The sequence below is a fragment of the Anabrus simplex genome, chromosome 5, assembly GCF_040414725.1.
Source record: "Anabrus simplex isolate iqAnaSimp1 chromosome 5, ASM4041472v1, whole genome shotgun sequence".
Lineage (NCBI taxonomy): Eukaryota > Metazoa > Arthropoda > Insecta > Orthoptera > Tettigoniidae > Anabrus > Anabrus simplex.
The window spans coordinates 258,238,215-258,262,712 of record NC_090269.1 but is presented as its reverse complement, the minus strand read 5'-3'; the positions used below and the strand labels follow the sequence as shown (position 1 = coordinate 258,262,712).

Below are 24,498 nucleotides of genomic sequence, written 5' to 3'. Positions count from 1 at the left end.
CCCATGTTTTAAACGTTTTTTTATTTAATAGGAAGGAGCTACAATTATAAAACTGTGCTATTACTGCAAACGTTGTTGTGGAAGGGGTTACAATTATTCATACTCTTGACAAAACTCCGAAAGAATCTGAAATGAAAAAAAAAAAAAAAAAATTAGAACAGAATACATAGTGGGAGGATTGTAAAGTTCTGACATATTCACTACATATCTGGTACCTTCAGGTTCATTTCCGTAAAGTGGCAAAGCATTTGAATCAGTATTTCCTTAATGCGTTTGTTTGTCCATTAACAGTAACGTTCCAGAACACACTACTCATTTGTGTGGCAGTACATTAAAATATATGTATCCTACTATAATAATAATAATAATAATAATAATAATAATAATAATAATAATAATAATAATAATAATAATAGTTTTATATCGTACTATATACCTTCAAGGTATTCTGAGATACCAAGGAGTTAAATTTGCGTTGAAATAAATCTATCAACACCACCAATACTGCCAGACTGAAACGAGATAAAACCCAGTTACTTGAACTACGAAATCCCGTCCCCTATCATATTAGGTACTCAGCCCCGTATTCTATTCTTAAAACTAATCTTGAAAACAACAAATTGAAAAACTTATATTTAAAGTAAATATCTCCAAGGACATTTCTTCACTAAACCTTCTCGGGGTTAACATTTCTTTTTCTGTTCGTGTCTGGTTTAATATTTGAATTATGGACAGTATAATGATTAAATCATTAGATTATAAAATGTCACACATGCAGTAGCATTGAGTACAATTTTTAATGTATCAGATGTCCTGCTAAGTAGGAAGCGTCGAATGATGAAGACTTTTAACTTCATGCCCCTTTTTAAGCTTACCCTTTCGAATGGAGATGTTTGTAATCATAATCTAAGAATCGTGTTCTAAGTGATTAATCCTACTGAGGAGTGATTTTAGTCCAAATTTCCATCACACCTAGAAATAGCATAATACAAGAGGACTGCAAATATCTATGATAAACAGGAAGACTGGGTCTTGCACTGTCTACCATAAACAGAAGAGGACGTAAGGCAGTGTTTGAAGTGGAACACAAACACGAGAGAAGGTCATATTCGCATATCTACCATTACCAGAAAAATGGCATAGGATCATGTATTTTTGTAGACATGCATTAAGTTGCATACTTCACCGAAGACCTGCAGTAGGCAGTTTTATTTCGCAAATAGCCCACTTAACTTGCAGTCTGTGAAATTAATTGAACCGCTATCGAACATGCTTCGACGGCGCAAGAGAGCACGATACTAACTACGGCTGCAGTCCGTGTGGGAATGGTTTATCTCTGAAGTATTCTCGCTACAAGTGCTAGCCGAAATGTTCCTATGATTTAAATATTACGGCAATGGTGGTCTAATCAGGGCATACATGCTAGAAACTTATACCTGACACAGGATCTCACTGCATTAACTTTACTACACCTTGATTCAATCTCATTTACTATATTAGCATCCTGGGGAACACACATCTTATATCTGAAATTAGCTACCTGTTCCAACATTGTATCCCCTATCTGACATTCAATAAATTGTCTTGAATTTCTTACCAACTGACTTCAGTTTAGTCTTCAAGAGGTTCATTTTCATACCATACTCACTGGACCTATTTTCAAGTTCCAAGATATTAGACTGCAGGCTTTCGGCACAATCTGCCATTAAGACCAAGTCGCCCGCATTGGCCAGATTTCTTACTACATTTTCACGTAACTGAATCCCTTCCTGCCACTTAATAGATTTTAGTAGATGAACTACGTAAACTATGAGCTACAAAGGTGAAGGATTACAGCCTTGTCTAACCCCTGTAAATACAAATAATAATAATAATAATAATAATAATAATAATAATAATAATAATAATAATAATAATAATAATAATAATAATAATATCATAATATAATTTGGTTATAAGAAAGTGTCGCCTTGGCCTCTCTTCAGTAATGTAGCAAGAGTAACGTAAGTTCTAGAAGAGAAGTTCTGCTGGATCGTTCCCTTAATTTTTAAGCAAAAATTATAGGATAATTGCTGTGCAGGCTAGAAAAAAAATCTGGGCTCCACTTATTAGTAGAGTATTACCGGACCGATTTTAACATCTTTTATGTCATTCGAAAGCTCTGGCTTATTGAATTCTAACAAAGTGTTAAGCAGGCTCGTTTCTCGGTAAAAATCATCAGAAAAGTGTAAAAACCTCCATCTCTTTACCCGTCAATTATATCCGAGGCTTTTTTATTCGGTTCTTTGATACTTCTTTGAAGTATCTTGGTTCCATAATACTGTAACTTGTTTGAAGAAAGCTACTGAAAGCGTTCCTTCTGTTGTCAGTTGCAGCGGAGGAGAGAATCATGAAGGCCATTGTATACGACGGAACATTACGTGATTGCGCAATAAAATGAGTTATTAGGAACATTATTCATTCAGCGTTAATGGTGTGAACGTGTTTCTCATAGGGTCGGTGGGCTTGACAGACTAATATGTAAATATCAACCTCTTACACAGTAAGGAAAGCAACTGGGTATTTCACTATTTCTCTACTACGCCTTTTCAGAGACACCTAGGTTTTTTAAGACAGCTGATCATGGAGCTGTTCAGGATCCAACCACCCTCCGGGCTCAGGACTCAACATACATGGTTTGAGCCTTGCTCACGAGAGGACGTGATTAGTATATGTTTCAGTATAAAGAGCTAACAGCCAATAAAGCTTCCAAAAGGTCACACAAATCATGTAAGTTACATTACAATCGAAACATTGAAGTGGCATTCACAACTCTTTCTACATTAGGAAATCCGAGAACGACTTGCGCGTTGTGGTTTTTTCTCAGAGAAATCTCGAAGTTCATTTTTTCCTACAGCTCGTTATATATTTTCCACGCAACGGACTTTGCATCTTGTATTAATAATTTTCTTAATGTCTCTTCCAGCTGCTAACGATCATAACAGACCTCTGGATAATTGAATTTTCTCTCGCTGGATTTTTCACATTTTAGCATATTCAAATGCCATTGACCTCAGTGGGATAATATGTACTATCCTGGGAACGACTAAGAGACTATGTCACTGAATCTGAAGGGGAAAATTGAGAACATACAGAAAAATAGGTGTAGACCTATCTCTAGATAAATTAAATATTTATGAACCTGTGATAACTTACCTTCAGTTTAATTATCCCTGAAGCAGTTGTACAAGACCTCTGCTGCGTGGCAAGGATCATTACGCCCCTGCTTTTGTGCTGAGGAAGGAATTAAACTGCTATTAATGATCAGATAAAAAGGTAATATGGACTATATCCTCCTCAGTCCCGAAGTCCATGTCCGGGGAGAAATATCTGGTGGGGACAAAAGTTCGTTCACATCGCCATTTAGAACGCATGGAAGGTATGCATACTCACTAGACGGCGTGGACGGACAAGACGGTTTAACGTCCAGCTATTCCAGTACAAGGACACCTGTGTTATCGCTGCTATAGAGCCGGTTGTGACCACTAGAGTTACAATAGTGTCGTTAAGACCGCATCTACTAGTGGCTTGCTTTTTCTACATCAAAGTTGGCAGGTATAGTTTATCCGCACACAAGGCTGGATCAAACCTTTCCCGAACTAGCTTTGTAAAAAGTAAGATGGCAGTACAAGATAGGTAAGGTAAGAGTTATTCTGCCCGAAACCAGGTCCGAACCTCCGCAGAGGTGTTCCTGAGCCGGAGTTTACGTGCGGTAGAGTGGACAGTTCCTTTCCGCTCCTCCATTCCCTTACCCCCCACCAACAGCGCGTGGCAACCCATCCAACTCCGGAGCACGCCCAATGTTGCTTAACTTCGGAGATCTCACGGGATCCGGTGTTTCAACACGGCTACGGCCGTTGGCAGTACAAGATAAGGCTAACAATAATTACTTTCAATTTTGATAAGGCAGTATGCCAAGGAACATCGCTGTGTTAACATCGGGAGTTTTTATACTAATGTTTTTGTTAACACGTGTGTGTAGTAGTCCGCGATTCCATCATGAACAGTAAGGTGGAACAACGAGCCAACCCGAAATTTTGCGTTTATGGGAAGTCATGACTTAAATTTTGAAATTCTACAATCAACCATTATCAAAACCTAATTTAAAACACAAGCACATATTAATAAGGTATATCTCCACACAAAATATGGAAATGGTTAGTTAATTGGTTGCAAAGTAGTTTTGACAAATTATTTTTATATGTTGCATGGAAAATGCTCGTTGCAGCACAGTTTTCAGTTGTTTGGGCTATAATTTTGCACACTTGTCAAAAATACTCATATATTTAAGAACAACTCCGGATTTTTTAGTCAACTATAAACTATCGGGGGTTTATATTTTTTCAATGTTTGATTATTCATTCAATAGGCAAAAAGGTAGTTTTATGCTATTTTAGGAGCAAAAATGTTTGTATGTTGGGTACTCAGCCCGAATGCTGATTTGATCCTCCACAGTTCCACCAACAGCTGTCACAGATAGCCTAGGCGTCACTGAAGAGGCATACTAGGGAAATGAGGAGTGAGATAGTTTACCGTTACTTTCTTCATCGAGCCAGAAGTTGCTATTACGTATCAGTCTGCCAATCCCACTGAAAGGAGCAAAAATATGAAGGTAAAACTCAACTGATAATTTAGAGCTGTTGGCAGAACTGTGGAGGATCAAATCAGCCATCGGACTGAGTACCCAACATACAAACAGTTTTGCACCTAAAATAGCATGAAACTAGCTTTTTGCCAATTGAATGAATAATTTAGAGCTTTACAAATGGCGGCGGGGAAAGCTGATCATGGGATTTGAAAGATGATGAAGTAATAATAATGTTATTTGTTTTACGTCCCACTAACTACTCTTTTACGGTTTTCGGAGGCGCCGAGGTGCCGGAATTTAGTCCCGCAGGAGTTCTTTTACGTGCCAGTAAATCTACTGACACGAGGCTGACGTATTTGGGCACCTTCAAATACCACCGGACTGAGCCAGGATCGAACATGCCAAGGCCAGCGCCTTAACCGTCTGAGCCACTCAGCCCGGCAAATGATGAAGTGGGGGGAATTTTAAGGTTAAAATTGAAATTCGCAACATTTCAGTTATGACTCCCTTTAACTGGGCGAATCGACGACAGAGACACTGAACATTGTTCGGCAAGCTTCAGTTATGACTCCCTTTAACTGGGCGAATCTACGACAGAGACACTGAACATTGTTCGGCAAGCTTCAGTTATGACTCCCTTTAACTGGGCGAATCGACGACAGAAACATTGAACATTGTTCGGCAAGCTTCAGTTATGACTCCCTTTAACTGAGCGAATCTACGACAGAGACACTGAACATTGTTCGGCAAGCTTCAGTTATGACTCCCTTTAACTGGGCGAATCTACGACAGAGACACTGAACATTGTTCGGCAAGCTTCAGTTATGACTCCCTTTAACTGGGCGAATCTACGACAGAGACACTGAACATTGTTCGGCAAGCTTCAGTTATGACTCCCTTTAACTGGGCGAATCTACGACAGAGACACTGAACATTGTTCGGCAAGCTTCAGTTATGACTCCCTTTAACTGGGCGAATCGACGACAGAGACACTGAACATTGTTCGGCAAGCTTCAGTTATGACTCCCTTTAACTGGGCGAATCGACGACAGAGACATTGAACATTGTTCGGCAAGCTTCAGTTATGACTCCCTTTAACTGGGCGAATCGACGACAGAGACATTGAACATTGTTCGGCAAGCTTCAGTTATGACTCCCTTTAACTGGGCGAATCTACGACAGAGACACTGAACATTGTTCGGCAAGCTTCAGTTATGACTCCCTTTAACTGGGCGAATCGACGACAGAGACACTGAACATTGTTCGGCAAGCTTCAGTTATGACTCCCTTTAACTGGGCGAATCTACGACAGAGACACTGAACATTGTTCGGCAAGCTTCAGTTATGACTCCCTTTAACTGGGCGAATCGACGACCGAGACATTCAACATTGTTCGGCAAGCTTCAGTTATGACTCCCTTTAACTGGGCGAATCGACGACAGAGACATTGAACATTGCTCGGCAAGCTTCAGTTATGACTCCCTTTAACTGGGCGAATCGACGACAGAGACATTGAACTTTGTTCGGCAAGCATATGACGACGAGGCAATGAGTCGTACCCAGTGTTTTGAGTGGCTCAGGCGCTTCACATACGGAAGAGCGTCTCTTGAAGACGACGACCGATCTGGAAGAATTTCGACGAGCAACAACTTCGAAAATGTGGAATGAATTCGGAAACTTGTGGATGAGGACGAATAACGACGTTGTTGGCATTGTTGGTGTATTACACGGGTTAGTGCAGACAATCCTAACGTCGGAACAGAACATGTAGCCTGTCACTTCTAATAATAAGATTGGTTTCTAATCGCTGACCCCTAAGCAGGAGGAATGTTGCGTCGCAGTGCGCTAAGGTCCGTACCGCGGACGATCACGTCCAACATCATTACTGGTGCGAGTCTGGAATTTACGAACCTGAGACAAAACTATACAAATCATGCTTGACGAAACATGTTCAATGTCTCTGTGGCTGATTTTCCCAGTTTAACGTAAAATTTCACATTGGATCATTGTTCTGCCGTTTTTGTTAATGACGGAGTCAGAGACTACCATACACACATGTTGACAAAAACATTAGCATAAAGACTCCCGATGTTAACATAACGATGTATCCCGGCGGCTCACTTCTTTATCAAGGTTTTATTTTTTGATTACTAGTGTTTTTCTTTTTTTCTCATTCTTTCCTTGTATTTTCTATTTAAGGACGACACACACACACCCAGTCCCCGAGCCAGTGAAAATAACGAACTAAAGTTAAAATCCCCGACCCCTTGAACCAATAGCCAGCACGCTAACTATTTAGCCATGGTGTCGGACGAGGTTCAACGTTACTACAGCTGCTAGCGAGCCGTGTTGTGCCAATCTGTTGGTGCACAACAGAGCTATTCCGTGAACATTTTTTTATTCGGCCTTGTATGTGGTCCTCAGGTCTGTTCCATTCGTGGCCTAATGACACTTATATCTACAAAATAATAATATTGAGAACTAAGTCAAAAACATAATGCTCAACTCTTTCAACGATAGATTACTGGTCCGGCTCACAATCTATAGGAAGAACTGACACGAAAGTCAACCGTTTAGCGATTTTCGTCTCAATATAATGCCAAAAAAATCGGTTGTTTTAATACGTAACACCAATATAGCTGGAAAGGGCTGTGTAACCATAACAATCATCCTATTCTGGCATTGCGGATTAGTTCTCTGTAAGCAATATTATTGTACAAGACATTATCACTGAAATAACATCAGCCCAGGAGTTATAGGATGTTAATATATAATCTTTAAATTCTTTAGTCAGTCAAAATTAACGCAATAATGTCCGGCTCTATGGCTAAATGGTTAGCGTGCTGGCCTTTGGTCACAGGGGTCCCGGGTTCGATTCCCCGCAGGGTCGGGAATTTTAACCTTAATTGGTTAATTTCGCTGGCACGGGGGCTGGGTGTATGTGTCGTCTTCATCATCATTTCATCCTCATCACGACGCGCAGGTCACCTACGGGTGTCAAATCAAAAGACCTGCATCTGGCGAGCCGAACATGTCCTCGGACACTCCCGGCACTAAAAGCCATACGCCAACGCAATAATATGAAAACACTAGAAAATACCTGGAAAGGAAAATATTTTATTATTAACGGAATCTGTTAGAAATAGCCTGGGAAATAAAACACAGTGATTATTCCCAGACATTTTCTAATAGATTCTGTTAATAATGAAATGTTTTCTTTTCAGGGTAGGCCTATGTTCTAGTGTTTCCTGATCGTGCATTAGTTTCGACAGGCGAAAAATCTTAAAGATTATATATTTTTTGCAATTCGCCTTACGTCGCACCGACACAGATAGGTCTTATGGCGACGATGGGATAGGAAAGGCCTAGGAATCGGAAGGAAGCGGCCGTGGCCTTCATTAAAATACAGCCCCAGCATATACCTGGTGTGAAAATGGAAAACCACGGAAAACCATCTTCAGGGCTGCCGACAGTGGGATTCGAACCCACTGTCTCCCGAATGCAAGTTCACAGCTGTGTGCCCCTAACCGCACGGCCAACTCGCCTGCTAAAAGATTATATATTAACTAAGTCCTAAGTGAAAAGAAAGTGGTTTCCCCTTTAAGGGGAGTCATGTTTAAAAGTTAGAACTTCAACAATTTAGCACTTATTACAACCAAATTCAAAACACAAGCATATATTAATGAGATATAGCACCACACAAGATTGATTGGAGTTGTTGATTAGTTAATTTGTTGAAAAGTTATTAACACATAATATTTTTTTTTATGTGTTGCATGGAAAATGCTCCTTTTGGCACAGTTTTAATTATTTTTGGGCTATAATTTGTCAGACTTGTCAGAAATACTTATATACTTAATAATAAATCTAGGTTTTTCAGTCAGATACAAACTATTGGAGATATAAGATTTTTACTTTCATTATTCATACAATAGGCAAAAATATAGCTTGGTGCTTCTTTAAGACCAAAAATATGAAGGTAATACTCAAATTATATTGAAATGTAGAACCACTTTTAATTCCTGTACTTACTGAAACATGGTCTGAAAATTTCAGGAGAATTTTATAAGAACTCTGCCACAAGGAGCATTTTGTACATGGAAAAGAGTTGAAAATAATTTAAGTTAGAAAACTGCAATTGAAAATTATGAGAAATATACTTGCTTTAAAACTGCTCTGAACTGTAAGTCGCTCGCTCAGAATTCTTTCTTCTCCTATGCACAGCCTAGGCCTACTACAAGGTAAATATACATGAGCGGGATTATTGAAATGGTAGTCTGAGAAACCTTTGAAACCAATATTGTTTGGCAACTTGAAAGAAAGGAGCGCGGACTTTCCCTATAGAAGTCCTACCGCTATCCTTTAAATCCGACATTTAGACCTTTCAAAATGGAGTTAGGAGAAAGCTGATAACAGGATTTGAAAGGGGGGAAATGGGGGAAATTTTAAGGTTAAAATTGAAAATCATTTCAGTCATGACTGCCAACGGTCGTAGCCGTGTTGAAACACCGGACCTCATGAGATCTCCGAAGTTAAGCAACATTGGGCGTGGTCAGGAGTTGGATGGTTTGCCACGCGCTGTTGGTGGGGGGTAAGGGAATAGAGGAGCGGAAAGGAACTGGCCACCCTACTGCACGTAAACTCCGGCTCAGGAACACCTCTGCGGAGGTTCGGACCTGCCTTCGGGCAGAATAACCCTTACCTTACCTCAGTCATGACTGCTTTAAAAAAAAAGAATTGAATAGTCACTGAAATAATTAAAACAAACTTTAAAAACACATCCTAAATAAATAGAAAATTGAATTACAATGACATTTACAGATTAACGTGTATTTGTCCTTGAATATTGATTTAGGGTATGAAGAGAATATATAACCAAAGAACACTCAATAATTCACAGGCTCATTATATTATGAAATATTAACTAGAATGACGTTTACTTTGACTGAACGAAAAAAAAAATACGGCATTGCATGAAAAAAGTAGGTTTTATCAACATGAGTCCAGACATGCATAATTTCTGAGTTATCTGACTGACAACTACGATATCTAGGTATCATAACATGGTCACACTCTGTGATTATCGTAGAGGCTTAACTACTGTTTTTCTACCGGATATCCCAAGTTTTTATTCACTGTCGATCCCGGGTTGAAATTTCCACTTGGAAAATCACGTGTTTCATACCGCAGGCATATGTATATATATATATATACAAGAGTGGCTCTACTAATCCAGAAATGCTTGGGATAAGCTGCCGAAAGACTTAATTGTACGTTACATTAACATTTCATACCACCAAATAGAGTATACGCCGAAACAAACTACTGAAATTATAAATATGCTTTGAACATCAAACAGTAGGCCTACTGAATGTCACCAGCAACCTGCCACTGCAATGACAATGGGTGCAGCAGGAAGGACCTACAGCCCACACCGCGGGTCACTTGCCCTTCTGCAACAACACTTTGGCAATCGCTTAATTTTCCGTACCCTTCCCACTGCCTGGATCTCACGCCTCACATATCATGGCGTATGCTGATAGAATCAGTTTTCTGGTCTGATGATCAATATGGGAATGTTAATTATCCGGTTTCTTTTTTTCCACCTACCATTGCGAGGATGACATACTTTTCCGTGGAGGTGTTTCTCATAATGCGGCCCAAGTAGGAAAAATTTAGTCTCACTATACTTCCTTCCAAGGAGAGTTTCGGCTTGATCTGTTCCAAGATTTTCGTATGATGCCATATGGCTGTCCACGGTATTCTGGATACACCCTAGTATAAACCAGAATTCGAACCTAACCTAAGCCACGCATTTATCACCTTCTCTAAAGGATCTACATTTAATTTTTAAAATGTAGAAAAATGCTAATTAAGTATTTCACAGCCGCACATCGAAATATCACAGCAATAGGACCAAGCTTGTGGTTCTTCAGCCGTTTGTATGCACAGTGTTTTGGCAAGGACATGTCATTTGCGCTCATCAGTTTGACTGGCACGTCCCTCCAAGACGCTTCCCAGTAATCGCAGACTGTCTGCTACTGAAACATTTTCATTCCGTCCCTGAAGGGGGCTGCGGACCTCCTAGACTGCAACGCCGTCTCTCAGGCCAGGGCGAAATGATACAGTGAAGGAGATTTCGGAGAAGGTGAGGGGGTTTGCGACCGTGGCCTATACTTGGAACTGTCCCGGTATTCGCTTAGTGCAGGAGAATGGACAATCATTCTCGGGACAGCCGACGGTGGGGACCAGCCCCTCTCCGTCTTCCGAATGCAGAGGCGTAGAAGCACGGTAGAGCCTCCTCCGCTCGGTTGATCGGTCAGAGTGCACAGCTGTCGGACCAATGTCCAGCCGTGGCCACTTGTAGGTCGAAGCCTACTCTGCAACCGCCGACCGAATGTCTACATTATCTTATACATGCATCAAAAGTTTTCATTCACCGCCCTGAAGGGGTGGGGTGGGCCCCTTAGAGGGTTACGCCCTCTCTTTGGCCAAGTCGATTGTCTGTACAGCCCTGCCGAGTTAGCAGACAAGGATTGATAACCTGCTAAAGAAGGAGTAATCCTCCGTTATCAACAAATGTGTACTCCACATAGAGTTGCAATGACAATTAAGTCTTTCACAGCCGTAGATCGAAAAATCACAGCAATAGAACGCACATGGCAAAACGCTGCATACACACACGGCCTAATAACAAAAAGATTTTGTTTTATGGCTGCGAATACAAGAAATGTTTAATTTAGATAATGTGTTGTTTCCTATTAAGTCCTTGTGACTTTTCGACTTTCTGTGAACTTACCATCAGCCACACACATCTTAACTGTTGCCTCTGCAGACTTGAATCTCTTCTCGTCCTGTTCGTAAATGTATTTATAAAGCTCCACACCCTTCTCTACATCGTAGTCAGTTCCATTTTGTAAACCAGCAGAGTTTAGCGTGCAGTAAGCCAGGCACTGCGAACAATAAACACAACAATTAATGCATTGGTAACTAAACTGGAGGCACACTTATAGCTGAAGGATAAAATAATAATATTAAAAATAATATATGACTTGTGCACGATGTGCAGAATGTACTATTCTGAGCAAAATGTTGATAGCGAGTCTACTCTATGTTTACAGACCATGGCATCATACCTATCATACTGCTTCTTGCACAGATCACAGATGCCGTTGGAGCACGGTTCGTGATTTCGCTTGTTTGAAGGTATTTTGAAGTGAAATCCGAGGTCTCCGAAGCGTGTTACAAGGTGTCTAAGGCCGTAATTAGCTTGTTTCCAGTCTGTAGTCAGCATGGCATCTGTACAGTAGAACTCACTCCATATCTCCATTCTCTTCCGTAGCCTCTCATTCAACACGTTCGTCGAGTTACCAGTAGATGGCAGAAAGCACCTTGTCTAGAGATCCTTAAGAAGGAATGTTTCGCTTATAAGTTCATACAAAAACCTTGAGGGAGTGAATTCAGACAAGCCAGAGTAGCTTTCAAAAGTTGAGCCTTTTACCTTCTCTATGGTGCGGATGTCGTTCAGTGTTATCGTAGGCCAGGTGATTTCAGTGCCATATGTCAAGGTTGCCAATATTTTGTCGTATAACAAGGTCGTAGCTGTTTCAATTGATACTCGCTGTATATTCTTTATGTCATATATTGCCTTTATTGCTGTCGATGCTATTTCTTGTACGTGGGCTTTGAAGGAAGAAGATATTCGTCGGGTAACACCTAAATGTTTAAATGTGTTGACAGTTTCCAGTGGCTGGTCCTTGCAGGTAATCAGCTCCTGCGCAGGTAATCTTCCCCTCCCCCGCCCCCCCCCCCAACCTGAAGATCAACTGAACTGTCTTCCTCTAGAATTCATCTACTGATTTACGAATATGAATGGATGAATGTAGCGCTGAAGATGGTGTCCCGTCGTTTCCTACTTTCACACCAGGCAAATTTGGGAATGTACCTTAATTAAAGCCACGGCTGCTTCCTTTCCAGTCCTAGCCCAATCTAACCCTTGCGTCGGCGAAAACCTTCGATGTGTTAGTGTGATGTCAAACATCTAGCAAAATTTTGAAAAAATTGATGAATGAATGAGTGAATGAATTAATTAATATAATACTTTTCTCTCCCACACACCGATGATCTCCAACAGGGGAAAGAGTAGGCCTTTTGTAATCATAATTAATACGTGCAGTTAGATTGTTATAATACAAAATATTAAAGATAATCCAACTAACACAATTTTAGTAAATTATTAAAGTACCTGTAGATTGCGATACTGTTTGAGACCAAGTTTTGAAAATATCTCTACCACTACTTCCACACCCTTCACGTTGACAGAACATTTAAGTTCCGAATATGTGTTTTCGTAGTAGCTCTTATCATCTTCTTGATATTCCGATCTGACTCAGCTTATATAGGACGGCCCATCTACTCATCGAATCGAAAGCTTTCTCTCACTCGATTGCCGTGATGAACATTTTACCTCTTTTCCTGTTAATATATTTATCCACTAGCATATGTACTCATTCTTCGCACGGAAATTGGTAATCGATTTCAAGATTACTTCATATTTTTTGCGAAGTTACATGCCTGTATTCAAACGGTTAATACGGCATGTTAAAATGACATTCCTCTACGAAAGCACGTGGCGGTAGTCTACAACGTGAAGAACGATAAAGCTAAATAAAGAGGAGACAGAATGGGGATGACCACAGAGTTTATTGAACGATACAGTTCCTAATCTGAAGTTGTGCGCAATTCTCTATACTTCTCGGTTATATATTGCTGTTCATCTGAAACGAGGAGAAGCGGCAGTGGCCTTAATTAAGGTACATCCCCAGCATTTGCTTGGTGTGAAAATGGGGAAACCAAGGAAGAACATCTTCAGGCCTGCCAACAATGGTTTTCGAACCCACTATCTCCCGAATGCAAGCTCACACCTCGACGACCCTAACCGCACGGCCAACCCACCGAATCCCACCATCCGCAGCCCTGAAGATGCTTTTTATCCGTGGTTTCCCGTTTCCACACCAGGGCCGCTACCTTCTCAATTCTAGCCCAATTCCATCCTTCCGTCGTCGGAAACCGAAACCTTTACCTTTGATGTGTTAGTGCGACGTTTAACAACTAGCAAAAATATCACCATCATACGGCCCCAGCTACTGTATGAAGTCATTTTGATTTAATTGCACACCAGTTAGGCTCACTGCGCGTCAATTTTGACATTCTGTTTTGCTCTCCAAAATCGCACAGTAAACTGGATCCTTCCTGGGCGATCTACAGTTGAGGTTTGATTAATTGAAACGTATCACCAGTGGCCTTTTACATGCCGACATCTTATGACACATAGTAGCGAGTGGACGTTTTTCCGCACTTCAAAAATCAGACTATCTCTGCCGGATTTTAAGCCACGATCTTAGAATCCGGAGGACCGACACTCTATCACTGATCCACAGAGAGACCTAGGATTATGACGATGATGCATTCTAAAAAGTAGTCATAATCAAAGTTCACAAGCCTGACTATTAACTTGCACCACGAGCAGCGAATGAAGAACGAATCGCTGCTCTGATCACGAATATTCACCCCATATATGTGGAAAGTGAACTTATTCGGAGTGGTAAAGCAATTTCAGTCAATATGTGTTTCTCAAGAGTGGTTACACAGTTTTCAAGATATCGCAATTCACTTCTATATACATGAACGGTTAATTTAAGTAAGTCATATCAGCATTTTTCAGACGGAGGTGTAGGAGTAACGTATTTGCCTCTTACCAGAGAGCCCTAGATTCGATCCCTAGCTAAACCAAGATTTGAACCTTAGAAGGCAGTTCATTCAGCAATGGACCCGATCAAGAAAGCCTGGAAGACGTCGTCTTGCTGACCACGTGACTTTGTTGACCATCTAGCTGTGCGGAATTCGTCTTGTCAGGCCAAGGCACTTCATAGGGCTGTACATTGTCTTTAATCACCACGAAGATCTCTGTAGCAGTGGAACATCAAGGCTTCCATTCTCCATAACCTCGGCACTAACTAGGAGATAGCAGTCAATTATATGCTCAGCTGTCTTTGTTCCCAGATATTAATCTGGTACTCATTTCTGGTGTAGGGATAGTTAATCTTGGGCCCTTGATTACTCCAGAAGTCTTGTTTCTTATATTTCAACTTCCTGATGAGTAATGAAACCCATATCCTTGAGGGTGAATCGAGCACGCCTCAGCTGGACAGCCCTTCCTCTGGTAATTCAAGCTTAACTTTAAATAGTGCATACATTAGTGTACTTCGCTCCCACTATTGCAGGTGAAGGTCGTGAACATTCTAAAAGTTGAAATTTAGGAATACTTACAGCCTGGGTTTTGGTAGTCAGCTTTCCAAACTGAAGGAGTGTATTCAAGTTATCTGAAATGGAACAGTGCAAATAAGCAATTAAAGATAATTGTTTTTTCCATTTCATATAATTCAGAAAATTATTTAGCAGAAAATGAAAGATTTCCGTTTTAATTTCAGAATATTCTTTTCCTTGCGTCAATCCAGTCAACCCCGAATACTACCTATATACTGTACCGTGCCCAGGAGTAATAACCCTCTAGGACGATGCCTCCATTTCCTGATTAAACATCCGACTAACTCAGGGTTGAGCAGAGGAGTGGGTTGATTGTCGGGGGTAAGTTTAATGTCGAAGTTTATCACTTAACTATAAGTATATGAGAGGAATAATGGAGGTTTATCTCGAACGAGAAACACTGATATGGGGTAAGATGAGTTTATTCCATAAAATAACCCCGAATCATACTATAACAAATAAAAATCCAAATAATAAAACGAGTATGAACTTTGCATTGAAATAAAATTGAAATAAATATGGACAACAAGCGTGAATTACGCAAATCAAATAAATGATAAAATGAAAGTTCAAAATAACATTAAAATCTTTGTGAGCTTAGGAATAACTTCACATTATTGTCCAAAATTCATGTTCATATTCGTATGGAGTAGCACGATTTTTAGTATCACCATAATACGGATTGAAATTCAGGGAAGTTGCCGCCATAATTATATTTAAACGAGAATTAAGACGCAATGGGACATGATATGAACTACGAAAAATACCAGTGGCATTTCCCTACGCTATATCTACAATAATCACAACATAATTAAAATATCTCGAATATTTACATTGGATTAGGAAGGGGAAAACTTATATACTACACTGACTCGACGTGAAACGCGGTTCACCAAAGGATCTGGTAAGAGCTAGATTGACCACAAACATTCACTCAGCACTCGGGCTGTTCCCCATTAAACAACAAGACAACATATCAAAACAACCTGAAATTACACAAAACACCATGCTGTAAGAGAAAACAAATAATATACTTTAATAAACACGTGGAAAGCAATGGGCAACATTGCGCTCCTCTTCTGCATTTGCGCACCGGATAGTGCCATTCATCTGTCACATATTTCCTGCTTTGCATTGGGACGAAAAGAAATGTTAAAACTCAACACTGCTCTGAGGACTTGGTCACTGTTTCGACAAGATTGTATTACAGAAACAACATCTCATTTCTCACTGTCTATATAACCACGGCTGATAAGCTAACTTGTAAGATGAGCTCGCATCTCAACATCAGCTCGGAGATTCACATACACAATCGTACTTCTTGTCAGCATGCTATTATAATTCAACACACACATCATATTCACTGGCCTGACATTAATTACACGTCAATTCTGATTCTCAATAATCTCTCAGAATACAATCACAGGCCTATTCTCGCTGCACACTATTCTTATAACATCATCAGGCATGCCATTTTCCTGCATAATTAACTTCATATTTCAGCATGCATTAAATCCTCTTGTATATCTCGTAATCTCATCAGCCTTTCTCATTATAAATCTGGGTTCGATCCCCTCTCAAATCATTGTACGAAACAGTTTCCAACTCACATTAGAAGAATCTTTCCTAGTCAACGTTGCACATACAGCTCCACACATGTCACAGCTCCTGAAGTACATGCATCATGCATCCTATCTATCACTAATCTCTCTAAATGGAAAAGTAAAATTTAGTCTCAACGCCGCAAGTATGTAACTCGGAAAGTGGATGATTTTGGCCATCTAATCCTTCTATCTCTAGCATAAAAAACATAGGAATAACCCGAAACTGGGTAACATGCATACTTGACACCAATAAAGCGAATAAAATCCTAACATCTCCCTCAATATCCCATCTAACTAATCGTAAAGTAAAAGAAAAATAGAGAAATCATGCGATCCCCTCCTATCCATATTTACAGCAATACAAACGTAAAATGAACACATGCCGTCCGGCAAAAAATTACATTAAAGAAAATCCCTACACTAAGCCTCACTAGTATTAATCGTAATTCATATAACATGCCATTTAATTAAAACATGCTCCTTATCTTGGCAATTCCCTGGACATCGGTAGCAGTTCACATCCCTGCTATGGTGGTGCTCTACTCCATCTTCAACACGTTTTCAACACATGGAAACAATCTTCTTTCTTCTAAAGGCGGTGCCATCTTCTTGATGTAAGTTCCTGTACACTGCAACACACAAGACTTCTAATAAATGCCTCTTCACCGCTCACCGTGCACGTGCCGAATAAACCCTTGTCAGCTATAATTTATGCCAACGTTAATATAACAGCAAAAAACACACGTAATATTCACTATACAAAAATGTTTAGGGTTTAAATGTCATTTAGAGCGGCTCGCGTTTCGATACGAAAGTCCTTCGCGATACACGACCGACCCGAAAGTACAATGCGGATGAGCGTCTCTCAATCAATTACCAGTCTGCGGATAACATTACCGTCTGTTGCATCACTGCACCCAGTTTACGTAGCACTCTTCACAAATAAATTCACTGTTTTTGGTCCACAAGATCTTCCACTCTTAGATTTCTGCCCACGTGGCAGCATTCGCGCACAGATAAAAGAGCAGTATGGAACGATGTTCACTTCACGGCAACTCACACAATAAGAAGGACGCTCCCGATGAGTGGGACACTTAAGTAACATAGCCAACGCCGTCGTATCTAGGGGATTTCCCATATGTTCAAATATTCATCCAATCAGCGTGCTTATTACCCACAATGATTTTGATATTAATTAAAATTAACATTAGACACACACCTGATGACTTAATAACGACTCAGATAATTGCTATAGCGTATTCCTTATTATTTCTCACCTTCAGACCTGTGGAAAACCCATCAACTAACAGAATTGACTTCTCTATATCGATGTATTCTTCACACAGATATCCATGTTGGTTAACCTGGGATTTTAATTCGGTGCGGTCCAGAATTCATATTAGCCACACCCTCGCTTCCTAATTGGCTGGTCACTCCTCATGGCCAACGAATTCTACACGTGCCGAGATGTGCTAACTCCTGGTAAAGCTGAATATTTACCACGGTCGCAAACAAGCTTCGCGCAACATACAGCGACTTTACGTCTCCATGGACTTCCGGTCTCAACTGTTCTTTAATCTGCCACTTTTCCAATGCCTGACTGAGATCCACCTCGATATAATTATTTAATATGGCAAATATATGTCTGATTGTCTCGTATGGGCCGTCAGGGTACGGCTCAATATAATTATACAGTCAAGTTCCATTGTTATGTCCGTTTTATTCAACGTCGGTAGTACCTACACTGTGCTGTGCATCGTAAGTTGCGAGCTGATGTTTTGAGTATAAAGTCTACATACAAGTCACTAGTTGCAGTTGCGGGTAAAAATGGTTAATTTATTCGAGTTGTAAAAGGATTGATTATCGACCTTTTGGCGCAGGGTGGCAGTATTTATGGAAGCACAGTTTATGGACGGTTCGTGGACTGCTGTAGTGAAAGTGAATTCTGAGTGGACAATTGGCACCATTGCCAATAATTGACATCGAAACTGGGAAGTACCACGAGCAGCTGATATGAAAAGTGAACATCGGATATGAAGGTATGCGAGAATCAAATGACTCCCTACAGTGGAGTAACTTACCATCAACGTGAACCAGGGGATTGCCTTAGAGTACGTTTTCCAATAAATCATTTCCACAATTCCTAACATTTCCTAATATGTATGGAGCTCCGAAGCAAAAGAATGATCACTATACTTATGTTAACGAACGTGCATAGACTGAGAAGGAATTTGTTTGCACGTCAATATCGGAACTGGACTTCCAATAATTGTCGAAGGGTGGCCTTCTCCAATGTATCTCGTCTTCTTCATCACATGGGTGGACGTTTCGCGTGTCAGGTGAGATACAGCGGAAATGTACACTTTATAACTATTGCTGGAAGAAGACAAATTGGTAAGGCACGTTTTCACTCTGGAAAATATTTTTTGGTCTTCTCTCGGGTCATTCGTCCATCTGGAAGGCACTCTCAACTGACTTGTTCATGAATCCACCCTTTCAGATCACGAACACCCATACATGTTGGTCTTCTGCGGGTCTAATGGAATCTTCAAGCAACACAATCCGACATGTCCAAGGATTGAAATGTCCAGCAGTGATCAGAAGAGCACGATGACGACTTCCTAGCACCTCTCTGGTTCCTAGTTCACAGGACTCGAGCTCATTTGACTCCCTCGATCGCTTATTAATCCTTCTTCACATAACTTCCAGCAGCACCTTACTGAGTTACTCCCAGCCCATCGAGCGGCTGCACATAATCCATACGGTGGTTATTCTGGACATTAACTGGTGGTCGTAAAAATAATAACCTGACTTGATGGAGCTAAGATAATCTTCAGGATTATGCTCTCGGAATCGATAAAAACTACTACAAAATAAGAAAATGCATATATTATTTCAAGTACCGGTACTTTTTCCGAAGTAGGCTTATCTACTTTTTTATTTTACCTTTGGATTTACTGGTGAAATTTAAATTAATATGAGAAGGTTTCTCGTTGACATTAAGTTATTTATGTCACGCCCTAATCTAAAACAATTGTTAGCTACGAGCTTCTTGGTCAGCTGTTCCCCTATGATTTCCGCCATCTTGGTTTTGATATTACGATGTAAGATATTGTAGTTAGCCTTGTTTCAAGCTAAAATCTGGGAACCCAGAAGTGGTTTCAAGATTGTTGCTTCTAGTAATCCCAACATTTTAGGTTACGCATTAGTTTACAGTTTATTTCATGTTGTGAATGAAAACATTCAATTTCCATTCGCCACGATTTTTGTATGACGATTAACAAAGCACAAGAGCAAACTTTAGATCGTATTGGTATCTCTACCCCAGTCAGTGTGTATTCATGGAGAGTTAGGTGTTGCAGTGGCTCGAGTACTTGCCTTCAATAATGTTAACGTGTTAACTCTAGCCTACAGGTCATACTGCTACAATTGTAGTACATAAAGAAGTACATTAAAATGGAAATTGAATCCTATTAATACGAGAAACGTTATTTATCATATACAGAAAACTATCTATTAAAAATTATTTCTATTAATGCATATCTGCTGTTTATTTCCATGGCATTTTTGACAAAGTACATCCGTCGAATTTCGACGGGTTCAGTCTTGTCATTTTATCAGTATACAGTGGCGTAGCATGTTTAAGGGTGCCAAATTTCTCTACTAATATCAGCTGTATCTAAAAGCTGAAAATGATAAAAGATGAGTAAAATATAATTCTATAGGCTCTTGGGCTTATGCCGTGTCAAGAAAATAAGGTGAAATTCTTAACATTTTGCAGAAAACTGTGCTCTGCGTCCTCAGAAGAATTCTCGACTGTCCACAAGAAAGGCTTCTTAAACAATATCACTTTTGAATTTGGAACGTTATAATAGAAGTAGAAGTGGAAATGGTACGTTCATTCACCATCAGATCGCCCCCAGGAGGTGGCACAACGCTACCTAACACGTAGTCGATATTCTGCGTCAAAACATGAGGCCGTGACCTCGATACTGCCCCTTCGATATTATCTGCATAATAACCTTTATTCTAAAGCAAAATAACTCTATTAAAACACTCTTCCTAATTTGTAACGCCTCCGTGACTCAGGTGGCAGCGCGCCGGCCTCTCACTGCTGGGTTCCGTGGTTCAAATACCGGTCACTCCATGTGAGATTTCTGCTGGACAAAGTGGAGATGGGACAGGTTTTTCTCCGGGTACTCCGGCTTTCCTTGTCATCTTTCATTCCAGCAACACTCTCCAATATCAAATCATTTGTCAATCATTATTTATTTCCCCAGAGGAGTGCGTCAGGTTTCGGCAGCCGGCACGATTCCTATCCTCACCGCTACATGGGGGCTTGATTCATTCCATTCCTGGTCCTGTCAAATGACTGAAAACAGGCTGCTCTCATTTGTAAACATTCCTGTTCTTGGAGCATTTGACTCTAACATAATCATAGGATAATATATCTCCTTTCAACAGAGTGTTATTTAATTAGCATCTCCTGTTAACTCTTTGTTATGAGTTGTTCAATAACCCGTCAGAGATGGCTAGTAATAATTTCGTGTGGCTATTTCTAGCCGAGTGCAGCCCTTGTAAGGCAGACCCTCCGATGAGGGTGGGCGGCATCTGCCATGTGTAGGTAACTGCGTGTTATTGTGATGGAGGATAGTGTTATATGTGGTGTGTGAGTTGCAGGGATGTTGGGGACAGCACAAACAGCCAGCCCCCGGGCCATTGGAATTAACCAATGAAGGTTAAAATCCCCGACCCGGCCGGGAATCGAACCCGGGACCCTCTGAACCGAAGGCCAGTACGCTGACCATTCAGCCAACGAGTCGGATAGATGGCTAGTAGAGTTAGTATATTATAAAGATCTTTCCCCAGAAGGTGAAACACACAACTCACCTTCATCAGCCCCAGAATAAGGTCTACATTTCTGTCCAGATCCCCTGAAGTACTCTTCGAAACGAGGGTTGTTCTGGCCGAGCACCTGCGAAACAAAACAAAAGAGGTGAAAAATTAAGAGCATTACAGAGCTAATGTCATTGATCGTACAGCTAACACTCAAACACAAACATTTTTAACGTTCATTTCATACCGACTTCCTACTGTGGTCAATGCTCATTCCCCGGACATACAAGAGAAATGTTTTTATCCGCTTGTCTTGTCTACGGGAAGGCCCGGTCATTGGGAGAACTGCAAACAAACCGAGCGAGTTGGCGGTGCGGTGAGGGTCGCGTACCTGTGAGCTTGCATTCGGGAGATGATGGGTTTGAATCCGACCGTCGGCAGCCCTGAAGATGGTTTTCCGTTGTTTCCCATTTCCACACTAGGCAAATGCTGGGACTGCACCTTAATTAAGGTCACCACCACCCTTTCCTATCCTTGCGTCACCGGAAACATTCAATGTGTTAGTGCGACCACTAGCAAACAAAACAAAAACAAACTCCATGGCAGCACAGTCCGGACGGGCATTAGCCTACGAAGCGACCGCTGCTCAGCCCGAAAATCTTCAGATTACGAGGTGATTCGTGGTCAACGCGGCGAAACCTCTCGGCGTTATTCTTGATCAGCTATCTCTCGGTCAAAGTGTTCTCACCTCGGCTCCATGGACATCGAATCTGCCTTAGATCCAGTTAACAATCCCCGGTTTGGCCGAAAATCGAACCCGGGGCTTCCCGGTAAGAACCTATACCAGAGGGCTGACTATCGAGAGAATTAGTTGTACTACATTATTGTGATTACAGAGAAGGTGATAGAGAGTATGTCTGTTTACTTATAGTCCTATAGATGCCTCTCTTCTTTGTTCTGCCAATCTGCTTTACGTTTTGCGTTACTTGCGTAATTGGAACCCGATATCTTGGTTTTAAGACCGTGATAGAATATTTCAGTCGGTTGGACAGAATTTCTAACATAAAAGAAAAGTTGACACAGAATTGTATATTTCAACCAATCGAATGGAGATCTTCATATTCCAAAAATCACATCGAATTATATCACTGTGTAAATATAAATAATAAATACGCATTCATGAGTTTACGAATAATTAGAAAGTTGTCGCTGTGGTGGAAAAGACGTGCAGATGAGCACGAGTAACAAAATTTAGAACACACACAGATCACCAAGGTGAAATGTGTACATCTTCTTAGCTATACAAGAAATTCAAATACTATCAAATTAATGAGAATTATGCCTTTGCTGGCGGGACCTAGTGTTTACAGTGCACTATGTCTTCTGGTATGGGCTAGAGCAATCTTGTTACTTTCATTGATCTGTCTCAGCTTTATCCTTGGCTTTGACAAAATGAAAGTGACTGAGGTATGAGTGATGCTAGTAATGCCATTCTTTCTGCAGCCAGTCCCTGCTATGAATGGTGTGAAAATATTGCTCATAGGGTCGGTTGGTGCATGCATTTCAGTGGGCTTGGCAGACTGATATGTAATAGCAACTTCTGGCTCGGTGAGGAAAGCAACGGGAAACTACCTCACTCCTCATTTCCCTAGTACGCCTCTTCAGTGATTCCTAGGCCATCTATGACAGCTGATGGCGGAGCTGTTGAGGATCCAACCAGCCTTCGGCTGAGGACTAAACATAATGAGAATTAATAAACAAAATTTAAAATGTTTATGACTAAGTATATTAACAGTCACAACGTCATTTCAGTTGTCATGAACAATACTTTCATGTTGTTATAATTTTATTTTGAGAATGTTAATTACTTTTGGGAGTGGCGACCCCATCGTGCTAATAGCCTATATATGGTTCATTAATTTCATCCCTGACCCGGTCAAAGACTGGAAAACAGGTTGTAGGTAGGTTTTCAATGTTCATTACTAATATAACATGGTTGAATAATACCTAAGTATTGAACCCTTTGGACCAAAAGGTTCAGTATATTCTAACTCTTTTTAATTTGTGAGTATTTAAATAGCGAAGTCCGTGCTTTAAGGTAGAAGAAGGACAATTGCCACCTTGAAAGTCCGAAATGATACCTTCAAGTCGGTTGCTGATATAATCAAGGAAAGAGTCCCCCAGAATCCAAGCAGGATAGAACAACTGGAGAGAAATTCCAGGATTTTTAGATTGATGCTTTCACGGCCCATAATTTATAGACATGATAATAAGCGTTGGGGCTTCAGCCGTGTCAAGAATAAAGGTGAAACTCTTTACGTTTTTCAGTGAACTTTGCTCCGCGACTTCACAAGAAAATCTTGTCTGTTTACGAGGAAGACTTCTCCATAATGACGGTTTGAATTTAGGAATACTATTGTAAATGGTACTGTCGTTTGTCACTGTGCCTATAATTTCAGGATTGCTCTGCGATAGGAAGGTGCCAGTAATAAAAGGAAAATTGTTCAGAATAACCGTGAGACTAGCTTTGACGTAACGCACGCCAGCCATTGCAACGGTACCTCAGCAAGTTAGAGGTGGCAGAGATAAGGAAACTTCGACGGATGTGTGGTGTCAAAAGAAAATATCGTCTCCAAAATGATCACTTAAGGGGCACTCTGAGAACTGCCAACGTTGCGGCGAAGATTCAAGAGGTGAGAGCAGAGACAATGCGGTAAAAGGATTACATGCACGAGAGTGGGCAACCTAAGAAGAGGTGAATGGGCCTGGTGTGAGAAGACCTGAAGGAAAATGTCGAAGTAGCCAAAGACAGAGAACGATGGAAGAGACGCATTAGAAACAGTGATCCACATAGTGTGTGTGTGAAAAACTTTCTTATTTCCAGCCCCCACCCCTTCCCTTCCTGCGTATCTATCACCAGTGCGGGATACTACATGTTTCTTTGCAAACCAGATACATATGGCGATATATGTACATTCATACTCATAATATCCAGTAGCCTACAAAATTATATTGCTGAAATACTCACAAGAGTGACGCTGAGGACGAAGGCGACAACAAAGAAGTTCATGTTGGTGTTCATGCTTTGTGTCACTGAGCACAGGA

At 40.7% G+C, this 24,498-nt stretch overlaps 1 protein-coding gene across 2 annotated transcripts; it reads right to left on the bottom strand.

Moving 5' to 3' along the window:
• On the bottom strand, nt 1-24,498 carry LOC136874815 (uncharacterized). 2 transcript variants are annotated; one of them, XM_067148492.2, is made up of 6 exons: nt 24,422-24,498; nt 21,448-21,532; nt 14,957-15,009; nt 11,427-11,580; nt 3,196-3,273; nt 1-126 (listed from the first exon to the last, which is right to left on the bottom strand). In XM_067148492.2, the coding sequence occupies exons 1-5, from the start codon at nt 24,473-24,475 to the stop codon at nt 3,203-3,205; spliced, it is 417 nt and encodes a 138-aa protein (XP_067004593.2). In that variant the 5' UTR covers nt 24,476-24,498; the 3' UTR covers nt 1-126; nt 3,196-3,202. The 2 variants fall into 2 exon arrangements, with proteins under 2 accessions (XP_067004593.2, XP_067004594.2); XM_067148493.2 differs by lacking the exon at nt 3,196-3,273 and having other exon boundaries at nt 6-126.